The sequence below is a fragment of the Bos grunniens genome, chromosome 4 (genome assembly GCF_055505025.1).
Source record: "Bos grunniens cultivar Pamir isolate PY7600 chromosome 4, Bosgru_T2T1.0, whole genome shotgun sequence".
NCBI classification, from domain to species: Eukaryota; Metazoa; Chordata; class Mammalia; order Artiodactyla; family Bovidae; genus Bos; species Bos grunniens.
The window spans coordinates 75,352,768-75,377,881 of record NC_141168.1 but is presented as its reverse complement, the minus strand read 5'-3'; the positions used below and the strand labels follow the sequence as shown (position 1 = coordinate 75,377,881).

The 25,114-nt window shown below is 36.1% G+C and overlaps 1 protein-coding gene across 2 annotated transcripts in view; it reads right to left on the bottom strand.

The window, feature by feature from the left end:
• Positions 1–25,114, bottom strand: part of RELN (reelin) — a 557,372-nt gene that overhangs the window by 253,883 nt on the left and 278,375 nt on the right. For both annotated transcript variants that reach the window (XM_086397037.1, XM_086397038.1), the window contains exons 7-8: positions 23,921–24,017; positions 17,987–18,038 (exon numbers count right to left, since the gene is read on the bottom strand). In XM_086397037.1, the coding sequence (XP_086253163.1) occupies positions 17,987–18,038; positions 23,921–24,017 (149 nt within the window). The remainder of the gene's footprint in view (positions 1–17,986; positions 18,039–23,920; positions 24,018–25,114) is intronic.

Sequence of the window (25,114 nt, the reverse complement as noted above, 5' to 3'; positions counted from 1 at the left end):
GAGGATAAGATGGTTGGATGGCATCACCAACTTGACGGAAATGAGTTTGAGCAAGCTCTGGGTTTGTGATGGACAGGGAAGCCTGGCGTGCTGCAGTCCATGGGGTTGCAAAGAGTTGGACATGACTGAGTGACTGAACTGAACTGATATTTCCCATGAGATCCACATTTATAGATCCAACTGCTACTTACCATCCCAAAAGAACATCTCAAGTTTATTAAGTCAAAATCAGAAGAACTAGTTTTCCACCTTACAAATATTCCGTACACTTTGCATTTCAAATGACACCACTCCAGATGCTCAAAGAAACTAACAAAACACTAGATGTCATCTTTGATTCCTCCCTTTCTCCTTCACTTCCCACTTCCAACCCATCAGCCTGGGAGTTCTGACTCCAAAATACTGCTCAGCTTCTATCTTCCACTAGTGCTACCACCTTAGTCAAGTCAGGGTCATGTCTTGCTGGTCTTCGTGCTCCCCTTTTTATCCTCCTGTAATTAATTCATCCTCCACATAGCAGTTATAGGCCTTTCAAAAACAAAAGAGTCTTTTAAAATGTTTTAGTCATTAGGCCAACCCAGCTTAAAACTCTCTCAAGGTTTCTCAGTCCACTAGGAACGAAAGGATAAGCTCATTGCTATGATACATTAAATCCCTCATGATCTTAGAACATCCCTTGTACCACTCTTCTTTTCACATACTTTGTTTCAGCCACTTTGGACTTTCTCCTCCCTGAACACTCCATCTCAGGGCTTCTATGCGCCTACTCTCTGCCTACTATTACACTGATGATATCAATATCCTCACACTCTATTCTTTCCTCATTCCATTCATGTCCTATCCCACAGACTCTCCCTTGGTTTGTTCCTCTTCTTTCTCCTGGATCTGTGCAAATACCACCTCCTCAAAGAAATCTTCCTTGATCATTCAGTCTAAAGAAGTTCACCTCCAATGTCCAATCATCCTGCATATTATCACTCCATTTTATGAGTGTATGAATTTATCTCATCTATTTACTTGATTATTTGCTCATTATCCATCTCCTGTTAGAATGTAAGCTCCATCAAAGCAGTGTCTGTCTTGTTTACTACTTGTGTCCCAAGTACCCAGAACAGTCGTGGTACACAATAGAAATCAGCTCTGGCTTGACCGTGAATGAGTTTGCTATAATTTGCTTATTTGAAATTATCTGTTTTTTTTGTTTTTACTGAGATATATTTATACTAGAAAGGGGGAACTATAACCATGGATGGATGGGACTTAAGGATTTTCAACTTTTCTGAATTGGGTCAAAAGTGAAAAAAAATCGTGCTTTAGAATATTTGTACTACATGTATCCTCACCCAAGATTAATTTTGGTACTGTCATATAGTCAACGGGGCAATAATTCTCCCACATTAACTAGAAATTGCCCTAAAATGACTTAGATGGTTACACAATCCAGTTTGTCTTTAGAATAAAAATATCAGAGACAGATTACACGAGTAATTATGATACATTTTTATCAGCTAGATAAAGTAATATGAAGAATAATGATAGCCAGATGAATTATTTTACTTATTAGTAAAGTCCTATTGTAATAGCCCAGTATAATTAAAAATAAACAGTTTGCAAAGTCATACAAAGTACTCATAAGCCACACCGAATATCACCCCCAAGGCACATGTTCTGACCTCTCCATCAGGAATCATTTTCTAGTACATTAAGAAAAAGTTTCTCAAATGTAATATCTTCTTAATTGTAAGACATTATCTTGTCCTTTCAAATTGATTTGTTTCTGTTTGAATGTTTAACTAGATTAACACATTATTCTAAGGGAGAAAACCCACTTTTATGTCTAGGAAGAAACCTAATAAAACTGTAATTTTATAGAAAAATATTACTCTAAATTGTAATGCTATAAAATTGCTGATAATAGGTATATCTTATCATCATATAATCTTAACATCATATAGCCTTATGTGCACGCTCAGTCCCTCAATCGTGTCCGACTCTGTGACCCTGGCAGACTGTAGCCTGCCAGGTTCTTCTGTCTATGTGATTTTCCAGGCAAGAATACTGTAATGGGTTGCCATTTTGTCCTCCAGGGGTCACACAGTCTTAAATAGATGAGGGAATTCTATATATTAATAAATTCAATGCTTGTTAGTATTACTGATAACTATATATAATTTTTTAACTTCATTTTTTGGAGTGAAATTCCCTCTGATACATTATCTTCCAGAAAGAAAGTATGTATAGAGGTTAGGAGAGTGGATGGTGAGGGCATGCTATTAGGTTTGTAATCTGGGATTTGACACTTTTTAGCTGTGTGAATCTTGAGCAAGTCACTAATCTTTACTGTGTCCAGTCTCTATATTTGTAAAATGTGAATAATAATAAAAAAATAATAATAAAATAAAAAATGAAAAATAAAAATAATAAAATTAAAAATAAAAAAAAATAAAAAAATCTCTTCATAGAACTGTTGTGAAAATTAAGGCATTAACACATGAAAAGTGCTTAGAAAACAACTCTGGTCCACACTAAGAAATTTCAGGTATGATTCAGTATTTTTGTTTCATTTCATAAATTCATTTATCCCATAAAAAGGAGAAAATATTTGTTCATGGGCCAAATACTAAGCTGAATCACTACTTATCAAATAATTTAAGGCATGTTAAGGCATATATTCCCTCTTCAATATATTCTTTCGTTTTGGGCTATTTCCCAGCTCTTTAATGGAAATGCTGTAAGTGCAATGTGGAAATGAAAACTGAGAACCAAAAGAGTTATCTTCCTGTTTGTTAGCATCATTGGTAAATGTATTAGAGGGGAAGAAAGGCAACTACTTGATAAGAAAAAGAAGGCGCTCTGGGAATAAGATAGCAAGACGTAACAGTATAAGGAGACACACTTCATGAGGTCTTTAGAATTGATAGAGTGGAAATTTGAGTTTGCAGTGCCTAACATCCAGAGAAAACAGAAAATCTGACCAGTTAAAGTTTTAGCAGCAGCCACAGAGGAAAGAAAAAATTCCAATAATTCAAGAGAACAATTATAGCTGCTTTGAGCAGTTAGATACTACTCTGAATGCTCATTTTATAGGTATGGAAACTGAGGCAAAGAGAAGCTAAGCAATTTCTCAAAGCCCAAATGGGATTCAGAATTGGGCACACCAGAATCCATGCCTTCAACCACTTCACTATACTTCTTCTGATGCACAAAGCACACTTAAGAAAACAAACAAATACTGCTTGATTTTCACATGGTTAGAACATGTGGGGACATGCTTCTGTGCTTCTACTTCTACTCTGGCTCCTGCCTTGAGCCATATGGCTCTGTTTTTGGTAAAACCTAAAGGACTGAACCACCTCTAGTTCCCATATCAGGTTCACTTGGAAATCACTTTCTCTGCAGGTTCCATGCCCATTCTTCTCCTTCCCCTGCCTCCACAGTCACCCAAAGCTGCATACCCTTCTGCAGATTTACTGAATCTATGCCTTTATTTTACCTTCACAATCACCTCCTTAAACCATCTCTCACATAGATCAGTGTGATAACGTACTATCTGAGTGCTGAGAACAAACACAAAAGGTATTGCACTGATAAGTAATTTGCTTTAATTACTGATAAGTAATTTGGTCATTTGCTTTAAAAATCCATAGAAAGTCATTTAAAAGAGATTAAAAAAAATACTTGTATTCCAAAGAAGTAATATTCTAACATTTCCCAACTCAGAAAACTTTAATTATGTGGAAAACATTAACCTGATACAATATTACAATCAGGATTAAATTTAAAATAATAGTGTAATCCACATTTGTATCCTAAGTGACAAATTCTATAATAGCTTATAAATCCGTTTCTGAAATAATTATTTTACTATAAGTAAACAATAAATATTTACAAATGTAAAACAGTGCCTAGTACTTGTTATTTAAAAATAAAGAAGAAGAATGGCAAAACTTATTTCTATAAGGCTGTTTCCTTTTCTGTTACTGTTAGAGAGATTCATCACTATGGTTGTAAGAAACATTTTTAGCCATCTCAGTTTGACCTTTGAACCACTTTACTCATTATAAAATTGCAACTAAAATTGGTATCAATTTTTACTCCAGGGCTCTATTTAAATAGTACCATCCCTACTATAATTTACAAAACAATAGATAAGCAACTTTTCACTTTTGTTATAGGGAGTCAGGTCAAGATGATCAATCTAGCAATCAATCAACCAGTGAGTCAACCAATTATTAAAAATACTTCTGTCTGAGGTACATGCAAACTTAAAAGCCTAGTTATTTTCTCATGATTCAGTCCCACTTCTATTGACTTTGGTTATCATTCAGGAAAAGCCAGGATATGTATACCCTTTGAGTAGCCTTCCCCACTTAAGCAGTAAAATAACATTCAGAACTGACATTTACATAGGCGTGGGCTACCCGTTGGCAGTCCACATGGCTCTTCTGTTGGCTATTCTTTCTGCTAGGTTATCTCTTCTACAAAATTTAAGCCTCTGATCAATGGTTACATCCTCAGCGGCCATCCCCTGGCCACCTCCAACAAAATGCGACCCCTCATGTGCTGACCCCGATTAATTTTCTTCATGCATTCAGTACTCCCTGACATTTATTTGTTTGATATTCATCAGCATGTCAGCCCGACCAAGGCAAAGATTTTCTTTCATGAACCCTGTCTTCCCAGTGCCTTAAGAGCTGCTTCACATAGAAGAGGAGCTCAGAGAACAGTTGTTGAATGAATGAAATTTAGGAAGCAGTTGTCGGTTAAACTCTAAGAAGAGAATTTTTTGGAAATGCAACGGTATCATTATTATTACTGTTGTTACTACTGGCTCTTTTGCAGCACTTCTTTTCAGCAGGATAAGGATATGGAGGTGATTTATAGCCTCTGTCCACCAGCATAGAGTCTGTCACTCTTCTGGGAAGAGCCAGAGGGGGCAGCACATTCGATCACTCATGCTGAGAATTGCTTGGGTAACAACATTACATGGTTTGGCCGATGTTGCTTTTCTGTTCCTCTACCTAATATCTTTCCCTGCTAGCAAAACAAGCTACAAGTATAAACTAGCTATGATTGGTTGAATAAAGGTAGAGCAACTACTTTGATATTTCTTATAAGGGCCCCCTGAACTAAAAGAGGCAACACCATAACCATGTTTTTAGATAAAATGTATTCCTGGTTAACTCATAGTTCATTCTTTTCACCCAGTTCTAGGATTAAGGGTCACAGTGGGAAGACATTTAAGAGATCATGAAGATGAACATTTTTGCTTTACAAACGAGTTGTCAGGGGCTCACTAAGGCTCCACCAATTACCTAAGTTTCTGTGGCAAATTCAGTTGGCATAGAAGTGGCTACATGTCCTAACTCCCAATCCAGTGCTCTTTTCCCTTCCCCATTTACATCAACAGCAAAAGTTGTCATATGTAGAGGTAATTTTAGAATATGCACCCAAAAGTAAAAAGGAAAAAAGTATTTCAGGTAGTTAACAAAAATGTTGGATTTTCTTATGCTTGTGGTATTGCCAGTTTCTAAACATTTGTAATGTGTTGTGATTTCTTTTCTCATTTTAAATAAACATTCACATTTTTACCTAATTTTGAATGTTCAATTTTGTATTCTTTTCCTTAATGACACTCTAGCCTTCACCCAACTGTGTAAGCTTAAAATGTGGACCCGCAAAACCTGATCCCACCCCTATACAGAGCATGCCCTGCAGTGTGTTCCTGAATTTCACAAATGTCTTAACTCACACGGGGTACCAAACTCCAGATTACATGGTTCACCTTCCATTTCGTTTAACATGGCACATTTACATGACAAATGTATTGTAATGCAAGACAATAATAAAGTAAGAATATATGATTCTTGAAATTATTTCTCTTCTCTTTTTTTCAAGCAGATCTGGCTCAATTAAAATATTCTTAAAAGGAAATGATCATATTACAACTGGATGAGGATGGATGAAATGACTTGACGTAATTGTTTGCTTATATACTTCCCTGGTAGCTCTGATGGTAAAGCGTCTGCCTACACTGCAAGAGACCTGGGTTCAACCCCTGGGTCAGGAAGATCTCCTGGAGAAGAAAATGGCAACCCACTCCAGTATTCTTGCCTGGAAAATCCCATGGACGGAGGAGCCTGGTAGGCTACATTCCAAGGGGTCGCAAAGAGAGCAACTGAGGACTTCACTTCACTTCAATTGTTTGCTTACATAACAAATAAGCCATTCAGTTTTGGACAGTGTTGCAGATGAACCTGAATGAGCCTCAGGAGCTCAACAACACCTGGTGAGAACCTGCAACTTCCAGGATTTAGGGACTGCTTCTGTGCAGTGCTGGCCGAGAGGATCTTAAATGGCTGTTAGAGTTTACAATGCCAAGAATACACAAACACATGAGCAAGTAGCAATTATGTGCTAATCAGTGAAGCCCATATTAAGCGTACTGAAAACCTGTTCATTGTTCAGTAGACCATTAACCATAATATATATCCACAAAGGAGACTGCAAATACCTTCCAGAGCCAGGAAGTTTCCCAAAATTCACACATAAACCTTTTCCTTTCTTCCCATTTCTTTTGGGTGGTTGCCATAAAAGTAAAAACCTTAAAGAATAGCTTGATTTAGTATAAAATCAAAGCCACTTAAAAAATAGAAATATTAGTCATTTATTCTATTAAGAATTCAAGAGTTATTGCTCACTTTCTCAAAATAACATTTAACATATTCACAATCACTTAAGGTAAGATAAACTTTAGGATCCAAATTACTGACTGATTTAACTTACAGATTTCAGAAAGGTAACAAGGTAAATACACCACAGAGTATGTAAGATCACCAGCAAGTCTGAGGCACTATCCTATAATGAAACATATTAATATTTCTGCACTTAAATATATGAAGATTCATATAAAGTAGTATAAGATTATAAATAGCCTTAAATTACTTCAAGTCTTGCTGCCAAATGAATTCAGATCATGTGAGGCTTTGCCATCAGATAAATTAAAAAAGAAAAAAGTTCTGTGGTTTTTCTGAGTGTTTTTATACTGTGGAATTACAGATTAGGGATTGTGAGCCAATATCTCCTGTAGTCCTCTCTATATCTTTTTACTTTTATAGCAGAAGAATAAATCAATTGGTTTTAGTCTCCCAAGACCTGGGTAGCTTTATTTTTATTTGGTTATGCCCTTCTCCACAAAGCCCAGGACTTTTCAAAGTAAATCAGAACAGAAACAATAGAAGGAGCTACTCCCTCTTGGGGGTTTGGTAGTGGTTGCCGGGAGCAGACTCTTTTCCTCAAAGCGCTGCCTGAAAAACAAGCTGCCTTTTTAAATGTGGCACAGGGCCACAGAAGGAGAGAAGTGATCTTGCAGAATTTATGGATTGGGGAGGAAGCACTGCCAGAAATCATGCCTCTAGATAGTGGAGCGGGGCCCATAAATACTGAGGCTTGAGGAGTGTCTGGACAGAACCCTGCTGAGAATTCTTGCAGCCCAAGTGCTGCTGCTGCTATTACTCAAAATTCAGACCTCAGAGACAAGCAGAGTCCTAGAGCTGCGTGTAAACAACAGCATTTGATACAGAAAGATCATAAAGTGATGAAATGGATGTAATCGGACTTCTTAAACTCCCTGCTAGGACTGGAGCCAATCTTAGCAGAATCAACACATCCTTTCATCTTTTCAAGGTAGATAAATGGAGGAGAGGGGTATTAACTAGAGCTTGTAGTGAATGGAAAGAGAAAAAGAAATGAATGGGGAACTTTTAGAGAAGTTTTTAAAAGCCAGACACTGTAACTTCCAGGGCATATTACGTTCCTGTAGGCTAAGGCAGTCAAGAAAGGGACTTGCCTCATTCTATAATGTGAAAAATGTGACGAGCAAGATGAAGACATTGGTATAATAAGCAGTTCTGGCAATTATCACTTTTTTTCTTTGTCGAGAGAAACTTGTTTTTTTTTTTGGCTGCATAGCATGTGGGATCTTAGTTCCCCAACCAAGGATCTCTCTGAGGAGAGATTGAACCTGTGCCCTGTGCATTGGAAGCATGGGGTCTTAACCACTGGGACAATCAGGGAAGTCTTCCCATAAGAGCGATTTGTAAGGACAGTACTATTCACTAGGGAGTAAACACTCATTGTATCCAAAAGAACGGAGAAATACAGTAAAAGTTTATTTGCTACCTGGCAATTCTTCAGAGTAATTCTGCTGCAAGCAAGGCAATGGGCCATTATTATACAGATGATCAATATTTCGATATTTTCACAAACTTCTGCTCAAATATTTCATTAGAGGCAGCTGTGAATGTTTATTTTCCAGGAACAACAATGATGTAGAACAATAATTACATTATACTTGGGTTTTTATTTCCTTCATTACTGAGTCTCCCAGAAAAATCCTAAGGGCATTAGCTCTCCCAGCCCATGGCATCAAAACAATCTGCTTTAAGTAGACCAAATCTTTGTAATATGGCCAGTCTTGGAAGTACTACCTGATGAACAGGACCTAAATTGTGACTCTTGGTTTTAAGCAGATAATGCTGTAATTTCCAGGATAGCCAGTTTCATATATTTTTTAGATTTCATGTTTGTTTTATTCCTCTCCGTGTAGAAAAACTAAACTTCATAAGATTATACATACCTGTTCATACTGTCTTATAAGAGGACAAACTTGATTACAGTTTTTACAACATTTATAAATGAATGAAGCAGATTTATATAATAATGTGGCACACCTATATAAATCTGCTTCATTCGTTTATAAATGTTGTAAAAACTGTAATCAAGTTGGTCCTCTAGCAGTGAGTTAGCTTCTCACCTGATAGCCTTTGAAACAAGTTGTTTTTGTTACTTATTACCTTCATGGACCGCAGGTATCCACAGAGTACGTGGATGCTGTTCTTGGCTGATCACCAGTCACCCCAGCTCCTCTGAGGCATTCTCGCACTGTTGCCCCTATGTCGAACCCTGCCTACACTGCCTGCCAGGCAGTGCTGCTTCAGGCTCTCACAAAATACAGGCTCAGCTTGCCTGGCTTGTGCCTGCACAGAGACAGCAGCTCATGCTTTGTTGAAGCTCACAGACTATAGCTAAAGGCAGGGAAGGGAAAAATGGTTACTGTATCGGATAATGCTTTGTGGCAGCCCAGGCGGGAAGCATCCTGGGGCTTCTCAGTTCCAAATGACAGGGATGGGAATTGTGACTGAAAGGATATTACTTTAATTAGAATAGTTCCATTCTGTATGAGAGGAAATCCTTGAATTACTATTGGATCTGTCAAGAGCAAGTGAATTCAATTTTGGTAAAATATGATGACCAAAGTTGACCAAAATCATTATTTTATTAGCAGAAATTGTCAAGTCAGAGAAATCAACATGTCCAAAATCTTCAGCTGCCCCAAAAGATCAATTAAGCATTATCTGAATATGAAAATCTAGAATTTATGTCTATACCTTGGTTTTGCCCACCAAGAAATAACTTTTGGTGGAATTCACCATTTTTTCCAGTAAAAAAAAAAAACATATTTCAAGGACAGTGTTGTAAAAAGAACCATTATATGAAAGTAAATTTTCCATTTTAAGCAACTACTAAAAACTGAAAGGATTAAGAGAGGGAGGTCAAAGTACAGTAAAAACTCAAATATTCTACATTCATGCTATACATATGCTAAAAATGTTTTGTTTAAAAAAAACTTTATTATTAAATGCAGAAAAAGAATCAGGTTTTAAAAGCAACTTTTCTTCCCCTTCTGTTTTATATTAATTTTTAAAATGAGGCTACTAGCAACAGGTTTTGTTTTGACTGACTTTATTAGGAAACAGACTATTTGACCTACAAGCCTTTCTTTTTGAATAAATGTGACAGTATGTGATTTATTGTACTTAATATTTTGCTCCTTAGTCACTTCCTTGGCTGAAATTCCCAAATCTCATTAGGTGACTTCTTTCAGTTTATGGCAGATGGACAATGACCACAGGATATAAAATGAACAGCTGTCCTCCTCCCCTTTGTACCTTTCTCTCTTTCAGCCCTATCCCCATTCCCTCACTTCCAAAATATTTGTATTTTTTCCTTTTGCCTGCCACTCCTATAAGGGACCAATTCTCTCCTAATTTATGAAACACCATGTCATTTCCAACCACTTTTGGGTGCTCACCCTTTTACAAATTCCCTCCCAAGACCAACATAGAGGTTTCATCAGATGCTATGTTGGGAAAAACATAAGGAAGGGAAATGCAAAATGTGTCAGGCTTTGCCAGGTTCCCTGCCAAGCAACCCTCTCTTCCTTGGGGTGGAGGCCTTAAACCAAGCCCTAGTGCTCAAGTCTGGCTCATTTTCTAGTAGGACTATATCCACCTTTGAGAGCAGGTGTTACATAACATCCCTCTCCACCCCCAACAATCTGGGGACTCAGCATTACTACCCTTTTGTTGTTTGGGCTTTGACCTTGGCCACAAGGTCTTACAATGCCCTCTACCTCATCTCCCAGAAGGGGACCATCGCTTTAACCTTCCCTGTGATGCTGATACTCCAGGGTGGTACTAGTTGTGAGTAAAATTATACCCTAAAAACAAGAGGACACTTGTACACTCCTTACTCTTCAAGGATCATTTAAGCTAAAAAGGATGAAAGTGGATGTGCACAAATGGCCACAGTATAAATCAATGCTGAGTGAAATAAGCATCACAAAATAAAATAGAGGAAGTGGGGATTCAGAGATATCAGGGTGTGGTAATGAGATTTTTTCAAGGAGGAAAGACTATTTAGTCTATATTAATGATCAATTTCTTCTCATCCTATTGTTCAATGTTTTATCCCTTCTAAAGAGCAGGCTTCAATAAATATTAGTAAAAAATATTTATGAATGAAATATTAATATTTATCTTTTAAGCCTCATCAAGATGAGTGACAATAAAATATTTCAAAAGGGAAACAGCATAGTATCTTTCAAACTACTTTAATTCAGGTAGAGAAAACTCTTGTTATTAGTTTTAATAATGCAGACATAATTAATTTCAATAACCTTTGCCAGAACATTATATTTAGTAGCATCTTACAATATTTCAGAATATTCCCTTTTATTACTTAAGATAGGGCTTAGGAACTTGGGGTGAGGTAGATTTGAAAAATATATAAAGTTCATATAAACTGGTCTTTTTTGTTTTGTTTTTAATTAATTTTTTTAATTGAAGGATAATTGCTCTACAGAATTTTGTTGTTTTCTGTCAAACCTCAACATGAATCATCCACAGAAGAAGCAATCAGCCGGAGAAGGCAATGGCACCCCACTCCAGTACTCTTGCCTGGAAAATCCCATGGACGGAGGACTCTGGTAGGCTGCAGTCTGTGGAGTCGCTAAGAGTAGGACACGACTGAGCGACATCACTTTCATTTTTCACTTTCGTGCATTGGAGAAGGAAATGGCAACCCACTCCAGTGTTCTTGCCTGGAGAATCCCAGGGACGGGGGAGCCTGGTGGGCTGCCGTCTATGGGGTCACACAGAGTCGGACACGACTGAAGCGACTTAGCAGCAGCAGCAGCATGCATATATCTCCTGCCTTTGAACCTCTCTCTCATCTCCCTCCCCATGCCACATCTCTAGGTTGATACAGAGCCCTATTTCAGTTTCCTGAGCCATATAGCAAATTCCTGTTGGCTATCTATTTTATATATGGTAATGGAAGTTTTCATGTTACTCTTTCCATACATCTCACCCTCTCCTCTTCTCTCCCCATGTCCATAAATCTATTCTTTATGTCTGTTTCTCCATTGCTGCTCTGTAAATAAATTCTTCAGTACCATTTTTCTAGATTCCGTATATATGTGTTAGAATATGATATTTATCTTTCTCTTTCTGACTTACTTCACTCTGTATAATAGGTTCTAGGTTCATCCACCTCATTAGAACTGACTCAAATTTATTCCTTTTTATGGCTGAGTAATATTCCATTGTGTATATACACAACTTCTTTATTCATTCATCTGTCAATGGACATCTAGGTTGCTTCCATGTTCTAGCTGTTGTAAATAGTGCTGCAATGAAAAATGGAATACATGTGTCTTTCAGTTTTGGTTTCCTCAGGGTATATGCCTGGGAGTGGGATTGCTGGGTGATATGGTGGTTTTATTCCTAGTCTTTTAAGGAATCTCCATGCCATCTTTCATGGTGGCTGTATCAATTCACATTCTCTCCAACAGGGCAAGAGCGTTCCCTTTTCTCCACACTCTCTCCAGCATTTATTGTTTGTAGACTTTTTGATGATGGCCATTCTGACTGGTGTGAGGTGATATCTCACTGTAGTTTTGATCTGCCATTTCTCTAATAATGAGTGATGCTGAGCATCTTTTCATGTGTTTGTTAGCCGTCTGTATGCCTTCTTCAGAGAAATGTCTGTTAAGGTCTTTTCCCCACTTTTTGATTGGGTTGTTTGTTTTTCTGATATTGAGTTGTATGAGCTGCTTGTATATTTTGGAAATTAACTCTTTGTCAGTTGTTTCATTTGCTATTATTTTCTCCCATTCTGAGGGCTGTTTTTTTTCACCTTGCTTATACCTGACATGCCTCTTGAGAAACCTGTATGCAGGTTAGGAAGCAACAGTTAGAACTGGGCATGGAACAACAGACTGGTTCCAAATAAAGAAAGGAGTACGTCAAGGCTATATATTGTCACCCTGCTTATGTAACTTATATGCAGAGTACATCATGAGAAATGCTGGGCTGGAAGAAGCCCAAGCTGGAATCAAGATTGCCGGGAGAAATATCAATAACCTCAGATATACAGATGACACCGCCCTTATGGCAGAAAGTGAAGAAGAACTAAAGAGCCTCTTGATGAAAGTGAAGTAGGAGAGTGAAAAAGTGGGCTTAAAGCTCAACATTCAGAAAACTAAGATCATGGCATCTCGTCCCATCACTTCATGGCAAATAGATGGGGAAACAGTGGCTGACTTTATTTTTGGGGGCTCCAAAATCACTGCAGATGGTGACTGCAGCCATGAAATTAAGAGATGCTTACTCCTTGGAAGGAAAGTTATGACCAACCTAGACAGCATATTGAAAAGCAGAGACATTACTTTGCCAACAAAGGTCTATCTAGTTAAGACTATGGTTTTTCCAGTGGTCATGTATGGATGTGAGACTTGGACTGTGAAGAAAGCTGAGTGCTGAAGAATTGATGCTTTTGAACTGTGGTGTTGGAGACAACTCTTGAGAGTCCCTTGGACTTCAAGGAGATCCAAGCAGTTTGTCCTAAAGGAGATCAGTCCTGGGTGTTCATTGGAAGGACTGAGGCTAAAGCTGACACTCTGATACTTTGGCCACCTCATGCAGAGTTGACTCATTGGAAAAGACTCTGATCCTGGGAGGGATTGGGGGCATGAGGAGAAGGGGATGACAGAGGATGAGATGGCTGGATGGTATCACCAACTCGATGGATATGAGTTTGAGTGAACTCCGGGAGTTGGTAATGGACAGGTAGGCCTGGCATGCTGCGATTCATGGGGTCGCAAAGAGTCGGACACTACTGAGTGACTGTACTGAAAGGCATTTTCATACCTTAATCTGTAAATATAAAACATTCATGACATAGTGCCTTTACTTTGTTTAAGGTGATTAAAAACAAATGAAAAAGCAGTAAACACACACACACACACACACACACAAACATCTGTGTGTGTGTGTGCATGCTAAGTTACTTCAGTCATGTCCTACTCTTTGCGACCCTATGGACTGTAGCCTGCCAGGCTCCTCTACCCATGGGATTCTTTAGGCAAGAATACTGGAATTGGTTGCCATGCCCTCCTCCAGGGGATCTTCCCGATTCTGGGATCAAACCTGCAACTCTTGCATTGTAGGTGGATTCTTTAGCACTGAGCCACTAGTGAAGCCCAAACACATACTTATAAAACCCCAAATCTTTAGGATATTCATAAGTAAAACCAAAGAAAAAAGGTATCAACTCTATTAATTATGAACAAATAAAAGATTCTAGCTAGTTCATTAATAACAAACTGATTAAACACATGGATATGTATTTTTTGTCTACTGGCTTCACTAAAAGCACAGTTTATTGGTGATTCTCTGTTTTCTTCTGGATTATTTTTTCCATTGATTGAGGTCCTCAGATCACTTCCCCCAAATCTCTTGACATGAAATGTCTGTATCATATCAATTTAGCACTTGGTTACATAATATTACAGATGTCTCTGTAATAGTTTCTTGTCACTCAGGCAAGAAATATTTATGAGCATCTTCTAATTTTGAGTCCCTAGGGCTGAGGGCTAGGGCTGAGAATAACATGATGGACAAGACAGATACACCTCCTAAGCCAAAAAGTTCTTCATGATGTATGTTTTTAAAATGCTTTACCTTCAATCCCCACTTAGCCAACAGATTCTGTTAATCTGGAAAAAAGATCTGGGCTAAACTGAAGAAGTATATTCTTTGGCAAGCTCGTGTTGAGTAAATCAATGTAGATTTATATTAAGGAAGGGACAAATCCATTCTTAACACAACTGATCTTTCTTAAGAAAGATCACACATATTAAGAATTAATTTCATTATATTTCTTTATTGCTTAAGAGAGAAAGAGGTAACTTTTCTGACCTCTACTGCCTATTTAAAACTCCCAGCTGATGAACATGAACTCTTTAGATGGACACAACTATATGCTACATTGCTCATAGCCTTCCTTAGCCAGTCTTTCTGCTCCAGGAAAGAAGTCAGATTCCCATTTTATGCCTTGCTTATGTCACTCTATCTCCTCAACTGGAAAAACTTCATCCTTTCCAATGACTCATGTTGTTGACTTTCAGGAACTCTCCTAAGAAGCCTTCCTGAATCGCTTTACTCTGCAGGACCTAACACCACAGGGACCTGACACGTCCATTTATGTTTACAACAATCTAGCAGTTCTCTAGAGGTTGCATGCTCCATATGCATCTAAAGCCCTCCACCACATCACTAAGCACTACTATAAAATGTTGTTTTCTCACTTTTTTGTCTTTCCATAGTCAACTTTAACCCAGAAAAGCCCAAGGAGACAGCAAAATACTCAGTGAGATTCTGTTAAATGAATAACGAGTCCAAAGCACTACTAGCACTTCCCCTGGACCCAGGATCCTGCTTAGGAAAACAGAGTTTGGAGGAACCTGTAAAATAATGGTTTGCAAGGGCACCATCTCAAATTTTTCTTCCTGTCTCAGAGGAAATCTAAAGGAAATAGGTAAGTGCCCCTAAGGCTACAACCATAAATTCCACCAGTTGAATCTAATGAATCAAGTGAGGATTGTAGCAGATCGATGCCTAGCACAGAAATGGATATGAGATCTTTCACTGAAATGGAAAAATGAAAAGTTGTTCTAAGAGTATTTTAGGACATCTTTCAAGACAATTTAGCTATTGATAACCTGGTAAATTTCAACTTCAGGACTGTGTTTTCAGGATGTTTTAACTTAAAAATTCATTTGGTGAAGATAGTCTGTAATCTATGTATGTGTGTGTGTGTGTGTGTGTATGTGTATGTGTGTGTATGTATTTAGAAAGATACACTGGCATAGCATTGGTGCTAATAATTGACATGGCAAGAGTTTACTAAGACACTTCTTAGTAATTAAAGACAAGATACTTGGAACTCTCTTGGATAATGCTTATGATGTAATTAAAAATGTTTACAAGAGCAATATAAAAATATCAAGGCAATAATTTATTCAGTTGTGGTTGTATAGGCATAATTTATTATTGAGGCCATAAATAAAGACAGAATCCCCTAGAAAGTGGTCTATATTATATCTGAATCATCACGATATACAATGAAAATTTAACATCCCAGAGGACTTCTTAAGAAGTGACTCTAAAGTTTCACAAGACACAAATAAATATAAACGTTGAACTGTGTACATACTGTGTTTTTTATAACACACTTAATAAAAATTTTGAACAGAATATAAATGCAATGCTACTAGGCTGAGGTTGCTACTTTGGTATTTGGTCACTGTGGGGCTTGTAAAACTCAGGATGAATATATACAATTATGACGTGTCTGTAATTTCTGTGTGTGCCCCAGTCTAGTCCTCACACCATAAATACAAACAGAACAATAGTACTCCAAGCACTCATCATGAGATACACAAAATCATTTCAGAAAAGTTCTGCTTATTATACCTATTTACCACACAACACCATACATCATATAGTTAATGGTTTGCCACTACACTGCTTCTCAGCCACCTTAATACTTCTTAGTTCTCAAGAATTTTTATCCTCAAAATGTAGTAAGCAAATTCCCTGATGAAGTCACTAAGTAGTAAATTATAATTAATTTAACTAAATATTTTGTCTCATTCCCATACAATTACATGTTAAAATTTCACTTTTCTAATTTAAAATTAGAAGTGTATTTTTTTAGTTACAAACTTGACATCTACCTATCCACCTTTTTGTAACTCCTTGATTCTGTTACTCTTCCAGTCTTCTAGCCTAGGATTCAAATCCATGCTTTTTATAATACAAGCAACACTCTGGCCTGCTGGGCTATAACCCTCTGACTTGTGGAGAAATCAATGATTCTTGCCAAATTACATTTTTTGGGTCTAGTCTCAAGCCTCTGGGTATGGTGCTTCTTCTGGGCTTTGGGTCTCCGGCACCAAACTCTTTATTCTCTGATAAACATTCCTTTCTCAGCTACTGAAAGGTGAGGAAATGAATCTATGCTGGCTCAAAAGTATACTCCTTACTATTTACAAAAAAAGATCTTTTTTCCCTTGAAGGAGGGATAATTTAATCAGTGCTAGATCTCTGCTACCTTGAATACAGTTTAAATATAGTAGAATTGTAAGCATATATTTTAAAAGAGGATTCTCTTGTGTTCTTTAAATGCTTAAAGATAATATCTGAAATTAATATATTAATTATTATTAATAAATGCTCAGACTATTGATAAATAAAAAAATCTAGCTTATATTTTGTAATAGTAGTATAATGAATTTAAACACATTTGTTCTGGTTAGGAATCTCTAAGTTACACTAGCCTGTCATGCTACAGTTGAAAAAAATCCTGCTTCTGTAACACTACAACTTCAAAAAAAATAGCTCTTTTTTCTGATTATAGAAGTTTTATATGCTCATTATAGAAAATTTATTATACACTTGCTAATAGATCAAAAAAACCTTCCTACCAAAAACATTATTTTTTTGTTAATGCTTTCCTTATGGCCACATAAGGACTGCTGAATAGTTAGCAAATTGTTGGAGGTAATGCTATCAATGTGAGAAGAGAAGAGTCCAAATTGTACACAAGCAGGTTCACAGTATACCTAACAGAAACTTAAAGGGTGCAACCTGAGGGAAAAATGACAACTACATGACTTAAAGAAAATTGCTCTTAGGAAATCAACTACCGTGGGCTGCAAGAGCGCTGTTCTGCAATTAGGACTAGAAGCACAGTGAGAGAAACAGCTCTTCCGCTAGTGGTGGATCCCCAAAGATATGACAGTGAAGATGGTCCAAAGTGGAGGGTGCCATCTCAGAGGCATGGCTGTCAGCAGTCCTCATGTCATGGGGAGAGGCCAGGAGGTGTCCATGTTATAAAACCAAGACCAAAAATTAGCCCCCATCTAGAAGGCAATATCTTTCTTTACTTAGAATATTCCCTTTGGAAACACACATGTTATTTATTAATATACAACAATTAGTAAGGTCATTCTGTGTAATATAATATTCCAATACACTCAAAATCCACATGTAACTACCTTTAAAATGTTTTGGATTACCTGGATTGTTTTTACATGCCACTTGCTGCCAGAGAGAAATGAGAACAGCATTTAAAATTTTTTTAAATTTCACTTTAAAAATGTTTTAAATTATTTACTGCAGTGTTAAGACTTACTTTTCTCTAAATCTAAAAGCATTTGGCACCATAATCCTGCTGGAACACAATGATTAAAACAAACATTTCCAAGTTAAATTGCTTAATTGCTAACAACACTTACCAATGGAAAACTGGAGGACAGAAGCTGTTGTTGTATTAAGGCCTGTGGTAATCTAGAAAAAGGAATATACCAAAATCAGACAAGATAGAAAGCAGGAGAAAGAGGCAAAAGATGCAGGAGGAGGGAGAGTGAAAATTAAGAGGATGGAAAGGAGCCATAAACAAAGGTTATATTTATCCAGTGATTAGCTTGTTTCTGTCAATATGTTTTGTGTTTCTCTGGGAGATCCTCACTTAGGCACTCCCAGTACATTTTTCAGGGTCTTGTTTAAAACTCTTTTTAGTGTAATTTACCAGGCATTTAACACAGCCCCCTCTACTCACTGCACCCTTCTCTCATTCCTCATCAGTAGGCCTGGGGCCCATAAAAATGTCATTAAAAACTGACCAAACAAAAACTGGGGCCAAAATTAAAACATATGAGAAGAGTAGGAATATTTTGAAAAGTAAATAAAATTACAACAGGCAAAAGATACAGAAGTTTTTTGGAGGATGATAAAAATGTTCTAAAACTGATTGTGGTAATGGCTGTATAATTTTGTGATTAAGGTGAAAACCTTGAATTGTATACTTTAAATGAATGAATTGTAGAGTATGAGGATTATTTTTCAATAAAACTGTTACCCCTCCCCCAAATAATCAAATTATAGGGGTAGAAATACTCTTCCAACACATTGCTATTATTTTCCTTTAGTTTCATGAAAAAGCATGCCTAAATAACTTTCCCCTTTCTGGAAAAGGAATGGTACCTTATTTAATTTTAAATAAATTAAAATTTTAAAAAAAATTAATTTTTTTCCATTCATTCATTCTATGGAGCAGTTACTTTGACCCATACCAGCTCAAGTAAGGTGAGAAATAAGGTTCTCATTTTCTTTCTTTTTTCTTTTGGTTCTTATTTTCAGTGACTCTTGTTGGGTTTCTGATCCCATGAGCTAAGGTAAGGGATGCATCCTATGACCAAACCCAATAAAATAGGAAGTGGATAACTATGTTTTAAACATGGCAGAAGGAGTAGTCTTCTTAATGTCATAATAATACTCTTGGACTTTGTAGCCCTCATACGATGGAGTCCACCATGGCAGAAGGGTTAAGAGATAGCCAGTTCATGAATCACTGTGGGACCTGGTGGACAAACAGTGAATAAGCTTCTTGAAGTGCCAAAATTCAGCTGAAATGTGAATATCAAAAGATCGAATTGTGCTTTCCATTTCTACAACACAATTTGGAAAGCGGTGTTGGAGTGTATGTTTTAATTATGTGGCTTTAACATTCATGAAGAAACAGAAAAGATAACAAAGGGGAGGGCAAGAGAGACCTTTTTATAAGTTGTCTAGATATCAGTATGGCTATCAGCTCCTAATTTGTTTTTACCATTGCAAGAATCACTGGTGTCAGGGTATCAGATGAAATTATCTATTTAAATCTTTCACTGTCACAGATTATTTAAGAAAAAACTGGCCCACCATGTCCAGAACTCTGTTTCCTATTTCCTTCCTCTCATCAGAGTCATTAGAGAAAAATGCACTAATAGAAATTTCTTTAGATAACAAAAATACTAGCTCCTTTTTTTCTTTAAAAGAGGTTAGCAGACATTTGGTCCTGTCCAATATGTCCAAAAGACATTTGGTCCTCTACAAAAAGTCCATAATATTTGGTCGTGTCCTAAACCATTTAACATAAACCAAACAAGCTCATGGACATTTTGGATAGACCAAATCTCAAAGACCTTTTGGTATCTACCAAATGTTTCAGAGAACAAATGTCTCATGGATGCCTTGGACAGAACCAAATGCCCTACAAGGTTAAAAGAAATCTGTTTTTTCCCTCCCCCATAACTTTTAGAGTATCTATTTACCCTCAGGGGTTTCCACTTGGAAAATTTGATCTTAAAGTCCAGAGAGGCACATGGAAATTTTTAAAATTTTTCACAAAAATTGAATGAATGCTCTTTTCCTCCTCTGATTTTATGTAACTGAGTAATTCCCAGATGAGTTATGAAATACTCTTGAATGTAAGTTCTTTGAAACAATGGTATGGCATTATATAAGCTAAAAGCACCATGGTTATTGCTATTGCTAGTGCATTAAATATATGAGAGTCTTTGATATTTATCCTGAGGGTGTAATAAATGGTGCTTGTGTCACCTGGATGATCAAGTTTCACAGTTGTGACCTCTGCTAGCAAACAGTAAATCACTCGGAATAGTGCCAAATTTCAAATTACATGTGCTAACTGAGGGTGACCTTAGACTTTGATTAGTCATTGATTTCATTATTTGTTTTCTTCACCAGGGAAGCTAAGGACTATTGGAATGATTGACTCTCATTCCTTTACCTTGACCTAATTTAGTTTATTAGTAAAATTGTCAGCTACAAGAAAAGATAAGAAAGATGAAGAGGGGAAAAAAAAACCAATAAAGCACTGCCTATAAAATCTGTTCACCTATATTTACATTTGGGTATTATAAATTATTTATTATTCTTGAGTTCAAATACATAATTTCAGTCTGCAAAGTTATTACATCAGCCATTCTGAAAACTAAAGAACCTCTTAAAGAGATTTTGATGATTTTGCAGCCATGAAATTAAAAGACACTTACTCCTTGGAAGGAAAGTTAAGACCAACCTGGATAGCATATTGAAAAGCAGAGACATTACTTTGCCAACAAAGGTCCATCTAGTCAAGGCTATAGTTTTTCCAGTGGTCACGTATGGATGTGAGAGTTGGATTGTGAAGAAAGCTGAGCGCCAAAGAATTGATGCTTTTGAACTATGGTGTTGGAGAAGACTCTTGAGAGTCCCTTGGACTGCAAGGAGATCCAACCAGTCCATTCTAAAGGGATCAGTCCTGGGTGTTCTTTGGAAGGAATGATACTAAAGCTGAAACTCCAGTACTTTGGCCACCTCATGCAAAGAATTGACTCATTGGAAAAGACTCTGATGCTGGGAGGGACTGGGGGCAGGAGGAGAAGGGGACGACAGAGGATGAGATGGCTGGATGGCATCACTGACTCGATGGACCTGAGTCTGAATGAACTCTGGGAGTGGGTGATAGACAGGAAGGCCTGGTGTGCTGCGATTCATGGGGTCGCAAAGAGTCGGACACCACTGAACGACTGAACTGAACTGAACTGATGAATATCAGAGAGAGGACTTTTTCACTACCAAATCTCACTGTTCTTAAATTATGAAATAAACTCCAAATTATAGAAAATTAGTATGTTCACCAAATGAATCTGAAGAATTCACTGCAGGCTGAATCTGTTCATTCTACACTTCTTCCCTATAAATTTGTACTGAATTTAATCCTGTTTTAGCCCAAACTCCTCATTGTAACTAAAACACATTTCCAAATATGAGAGAAAAATTGAGTAAATAATTTATTTTTTAAAAAATGGAGAGTAACATAACTAATTTTATTTTAAGCTCTGAGAGAGCACATTTTCTCTTAGAGGAATGGGTAAATGAATTCCTCATTACTTTCAATTCAGACTAGCAAAATGAATCAAGTTAGTGCCCTCCCTGAAACATGGAGACTTCACTGAGGTAATGAAACACGTGAGGCTTGCGCAGTAGAGCAGCAGTGGGAACACAAATGCACAGTATGCCCATGTGGTAGCAGATACCTCCTCTCTCAGGCTTTGTCTTTTATTGAAATGAAATAGCCATTTGACTAAATTCGCAAAATGGAAATGCTCTTTTAGGCATTTAAAAAAATTAGGCCTACCAAAGTTCTTTGCCTTGATCTATGGTTCCTTGTTTCACAGTTTCAGTAAGAACTGGATTTATGAAAAATTTTAAAGTATACATATGTACTTTTAAAAGTGATATTTGGGGGCTGATAACTTTCATCAGTTCTCATGCACAACAGTTTTTACTGGATTCAGTTTTGAAGTGAAAATATTTGAATTTTAGTGGATAATAGCCTGTTAACTGACAACTGAATTCGTCACTTTTCTTTTGATTGATCTTTTTTCTGTAAACACAATTTAGATACAATATATATTTTTGCTCCTGGGATACTAATACAGTATAAAAATAACTGGAAACTGGAAGTTCCTAGTGTATAAAATGTAGATGTCATTCTTTGTTAACGAATCTTCATTTTGTTCCCTTTAAGTCTACAACACAACTCATATTAGGGAAATACTTATGATGTAAACATAAATCTGTATATGTTTTTTCATTTCTTGGGTGAAGATAATTATTTTGAATATTTTCCTTCTTGGTTGAAAAGCTAATCTTATATTAATTATATAACACAATTCAAAACTAGCCCACTGAGTATATAAACTCTAATAGTCAATATACTGGAATATAGTGAAATTATCAGACTTAAATATATATAGCATCAAATAAACTAGATACTTCAGTTTCTATGCTACAGAAATATGAATTCTGGCATTATATTCTTAGATATGTTTATTTCTCATTAATTAGAAACAAAAAAGAATTGGCCAAGCATTTCCTGAAATATTACTGAGTGGGGAGAACATTCTACAATGGTCATTTATTCTAAGCTCAATTAACTATGACAAAAATTTAATTTTGTTTTAAGGTTTATAGATAATTAATTCAGTCATAGTATATTATTTAAGATGTACTAGCAAATCTATTTTTTTCAAGAAGACTTTCACTACAGAGTCACATTTGTTTTGCAGGAATATTATAACACCTTGTAAGATTTGAATTATGAGTACCTATTATTTTAATTTGCATCCAATTAATTTTGTTTGTGTTCTAATTTCAACTAAAAACTCTTCAATTTATCAACGTTCTGAAGCTCGTATGTTTAATAAATTAAATTTATCTATTGCCATGAAAGGGGTATTCAAGCAGCATAAAATAAGAACCATGTTATAAAAATTAATTGACTTTCACAATTTGACAACTAAATCTTCCTTTAATTACCTAGCTAGGTTTTTTTCCTCCTTTTTAAGGTGGAAGGCAGTCTTTGGCCACTTTTACAATTAATTAATTTGAAACATAATGTATGATGGAGGGGTGAAAAATACAACTTGTTACTAAAAGCTGCATGATAAGGAAGATATGGGAGAAAAAAGGAGAGGCATTGAAACTCAAGTTGAAAGGCAAAGCATAAGAGATGCTGCAGAAAGAACATTAGGTACAAAGAAACTGAGCTTGAAGTGTAAGACAACAATTCGCTTTTTCAAGAAAAAGAATACATCCTTTTTCAAGAAAGTGTAATGAATGTGGTCTTGGTGCCAGAAAGAAGTACCACATGACAACAAAAGGCTCATTAGTCATATTTGATGGCTAATGATTTAATTGCTTTCAATTTTAGAATGCTCATGTTGCATTTTACACATGATCCAAAGACTTATTTTTGGCAAACAAAGTCTAATCATCTAAATTAAAATAACCTACTATCAAACAATTTGGCATAAACCAAACTTTTTTAAGAACTGGTTTCTTTAGTCTGTTCTTTCATTTTAAATATTTCATTAAAGTTTCTAGGTGATTAGGAAACAAAGTGTAAAAATAATGTGATAAAATTGTTCATCTAACATTTTTCAATTGCAAGGAGATAAGAAGTATAAAAGTAAAGCTTTATATAAGGACTTATAAAGTAACAAATTATGTAGATATTATATATACAATACCTGTCTCTTGTATATATCATATGTCATGCATGTCATACCCATAGTTTTAAAAAGCCATATAATCATATGACGTGCCATGTTTAATGAGATCCATTGATGCTGCCAATTTTTTTTACTAAATTCTTTATTTTTTTACATTTGAAAATAAACTAAAATCACTCCTCCTAATTTGAGATATTTGCAATAGGACTCATAAGTAATACTGCACATTTTCATCTGAATTGGAATTGAGTAGGAAAACCTTTGTTGCAAAAAAACTCAGTAAAGACAATGTATTTGGAATAATGTACATAAATAGCACATACTTACCAATTCTCTTGGACCATATGGCTCACAGAAGGTGACAGCATTGCCATGCATAATTGCACCACACTGTTCTCCAGTCTCACAGTTGTTACATTCCATCCTATGGGAACACAGAACACAACCTCAATCTGCGAACTAAGTAGCACAGAGTGGTTTATCACTCAAAAGATGTAATAGATATTGTTATTCAGTTGAAATTAACATTTCCAGGTAGGTAATGGTATTTTGTATTGTGACAAGTTAAGGAAGCATGAAAACAGAAAGGCTTGAAGTTCAATCCTAGTTCTTTCAGTTACTGGCACTGGAGGTTACTTTAACTTCCCAAAGTTTCAGTTTTCTCATCTGTAACATGAAGATAATAATACTGAACTAAATATCACATAGTTATCATGAGGATTAAATGAGAGAATGTATATAAAACACAGAGTCCAGAACTAATCTTATAGTAGGCACTTAATAGTGGCAGTTAGTAGTATTATCAATTATTACATAACAAACTATGTTCAATACAAGTATTTTGCTAATATTAAAGATAAGCAAAGTTATATACACTTATATAATGAACTAAAACCATATATCTCTGAAATCCAAAGGTGTTTTACAAATTTAAACCTTTTTCTTCTGAATTATGATTAACATCAATGTTTAAAATAACTGTCCTAAAATAGACGTGCAAGTCTACAAAATATATCATGCAAAAAATAATGGAATCAGATTGTATTTAATCCACATAATAATATTAAATAAATACAAATTCTAATCCAACAAATTTTGGATACTGAGTTAATGTTAAACTTGCAAATAATTTACTTAGTTGCTTCCCTTATTATTATGAAGTGGCTAATAAAATCTTAGAACAGAATATCAAAATTAAATATATTCATGTCTTCAGTGTAAATTGACAATACAAATATTGTGGATTTGACTTTGCATATTTACAGTAACATTTATAATGCTCTGGGATTATGATATTCCAACCTACATTCATTACATGTAGAAAGACTGAACTATGTTTTCTTAGTCTGAACCTCAAAGTGCATGAGAGCTGTATTTCATGCAGAAAGGACATTTTCAAAGACTTTCACATTCTAGGTGCCAAACATCGTGGACAGGACACTAAGTATGCCCTTCGTTTTTGAAGATTGTTGTATCAGACCCTTTCAGTTGTTTGCTAATCTCAGAGAAAAGAAGGAGCAG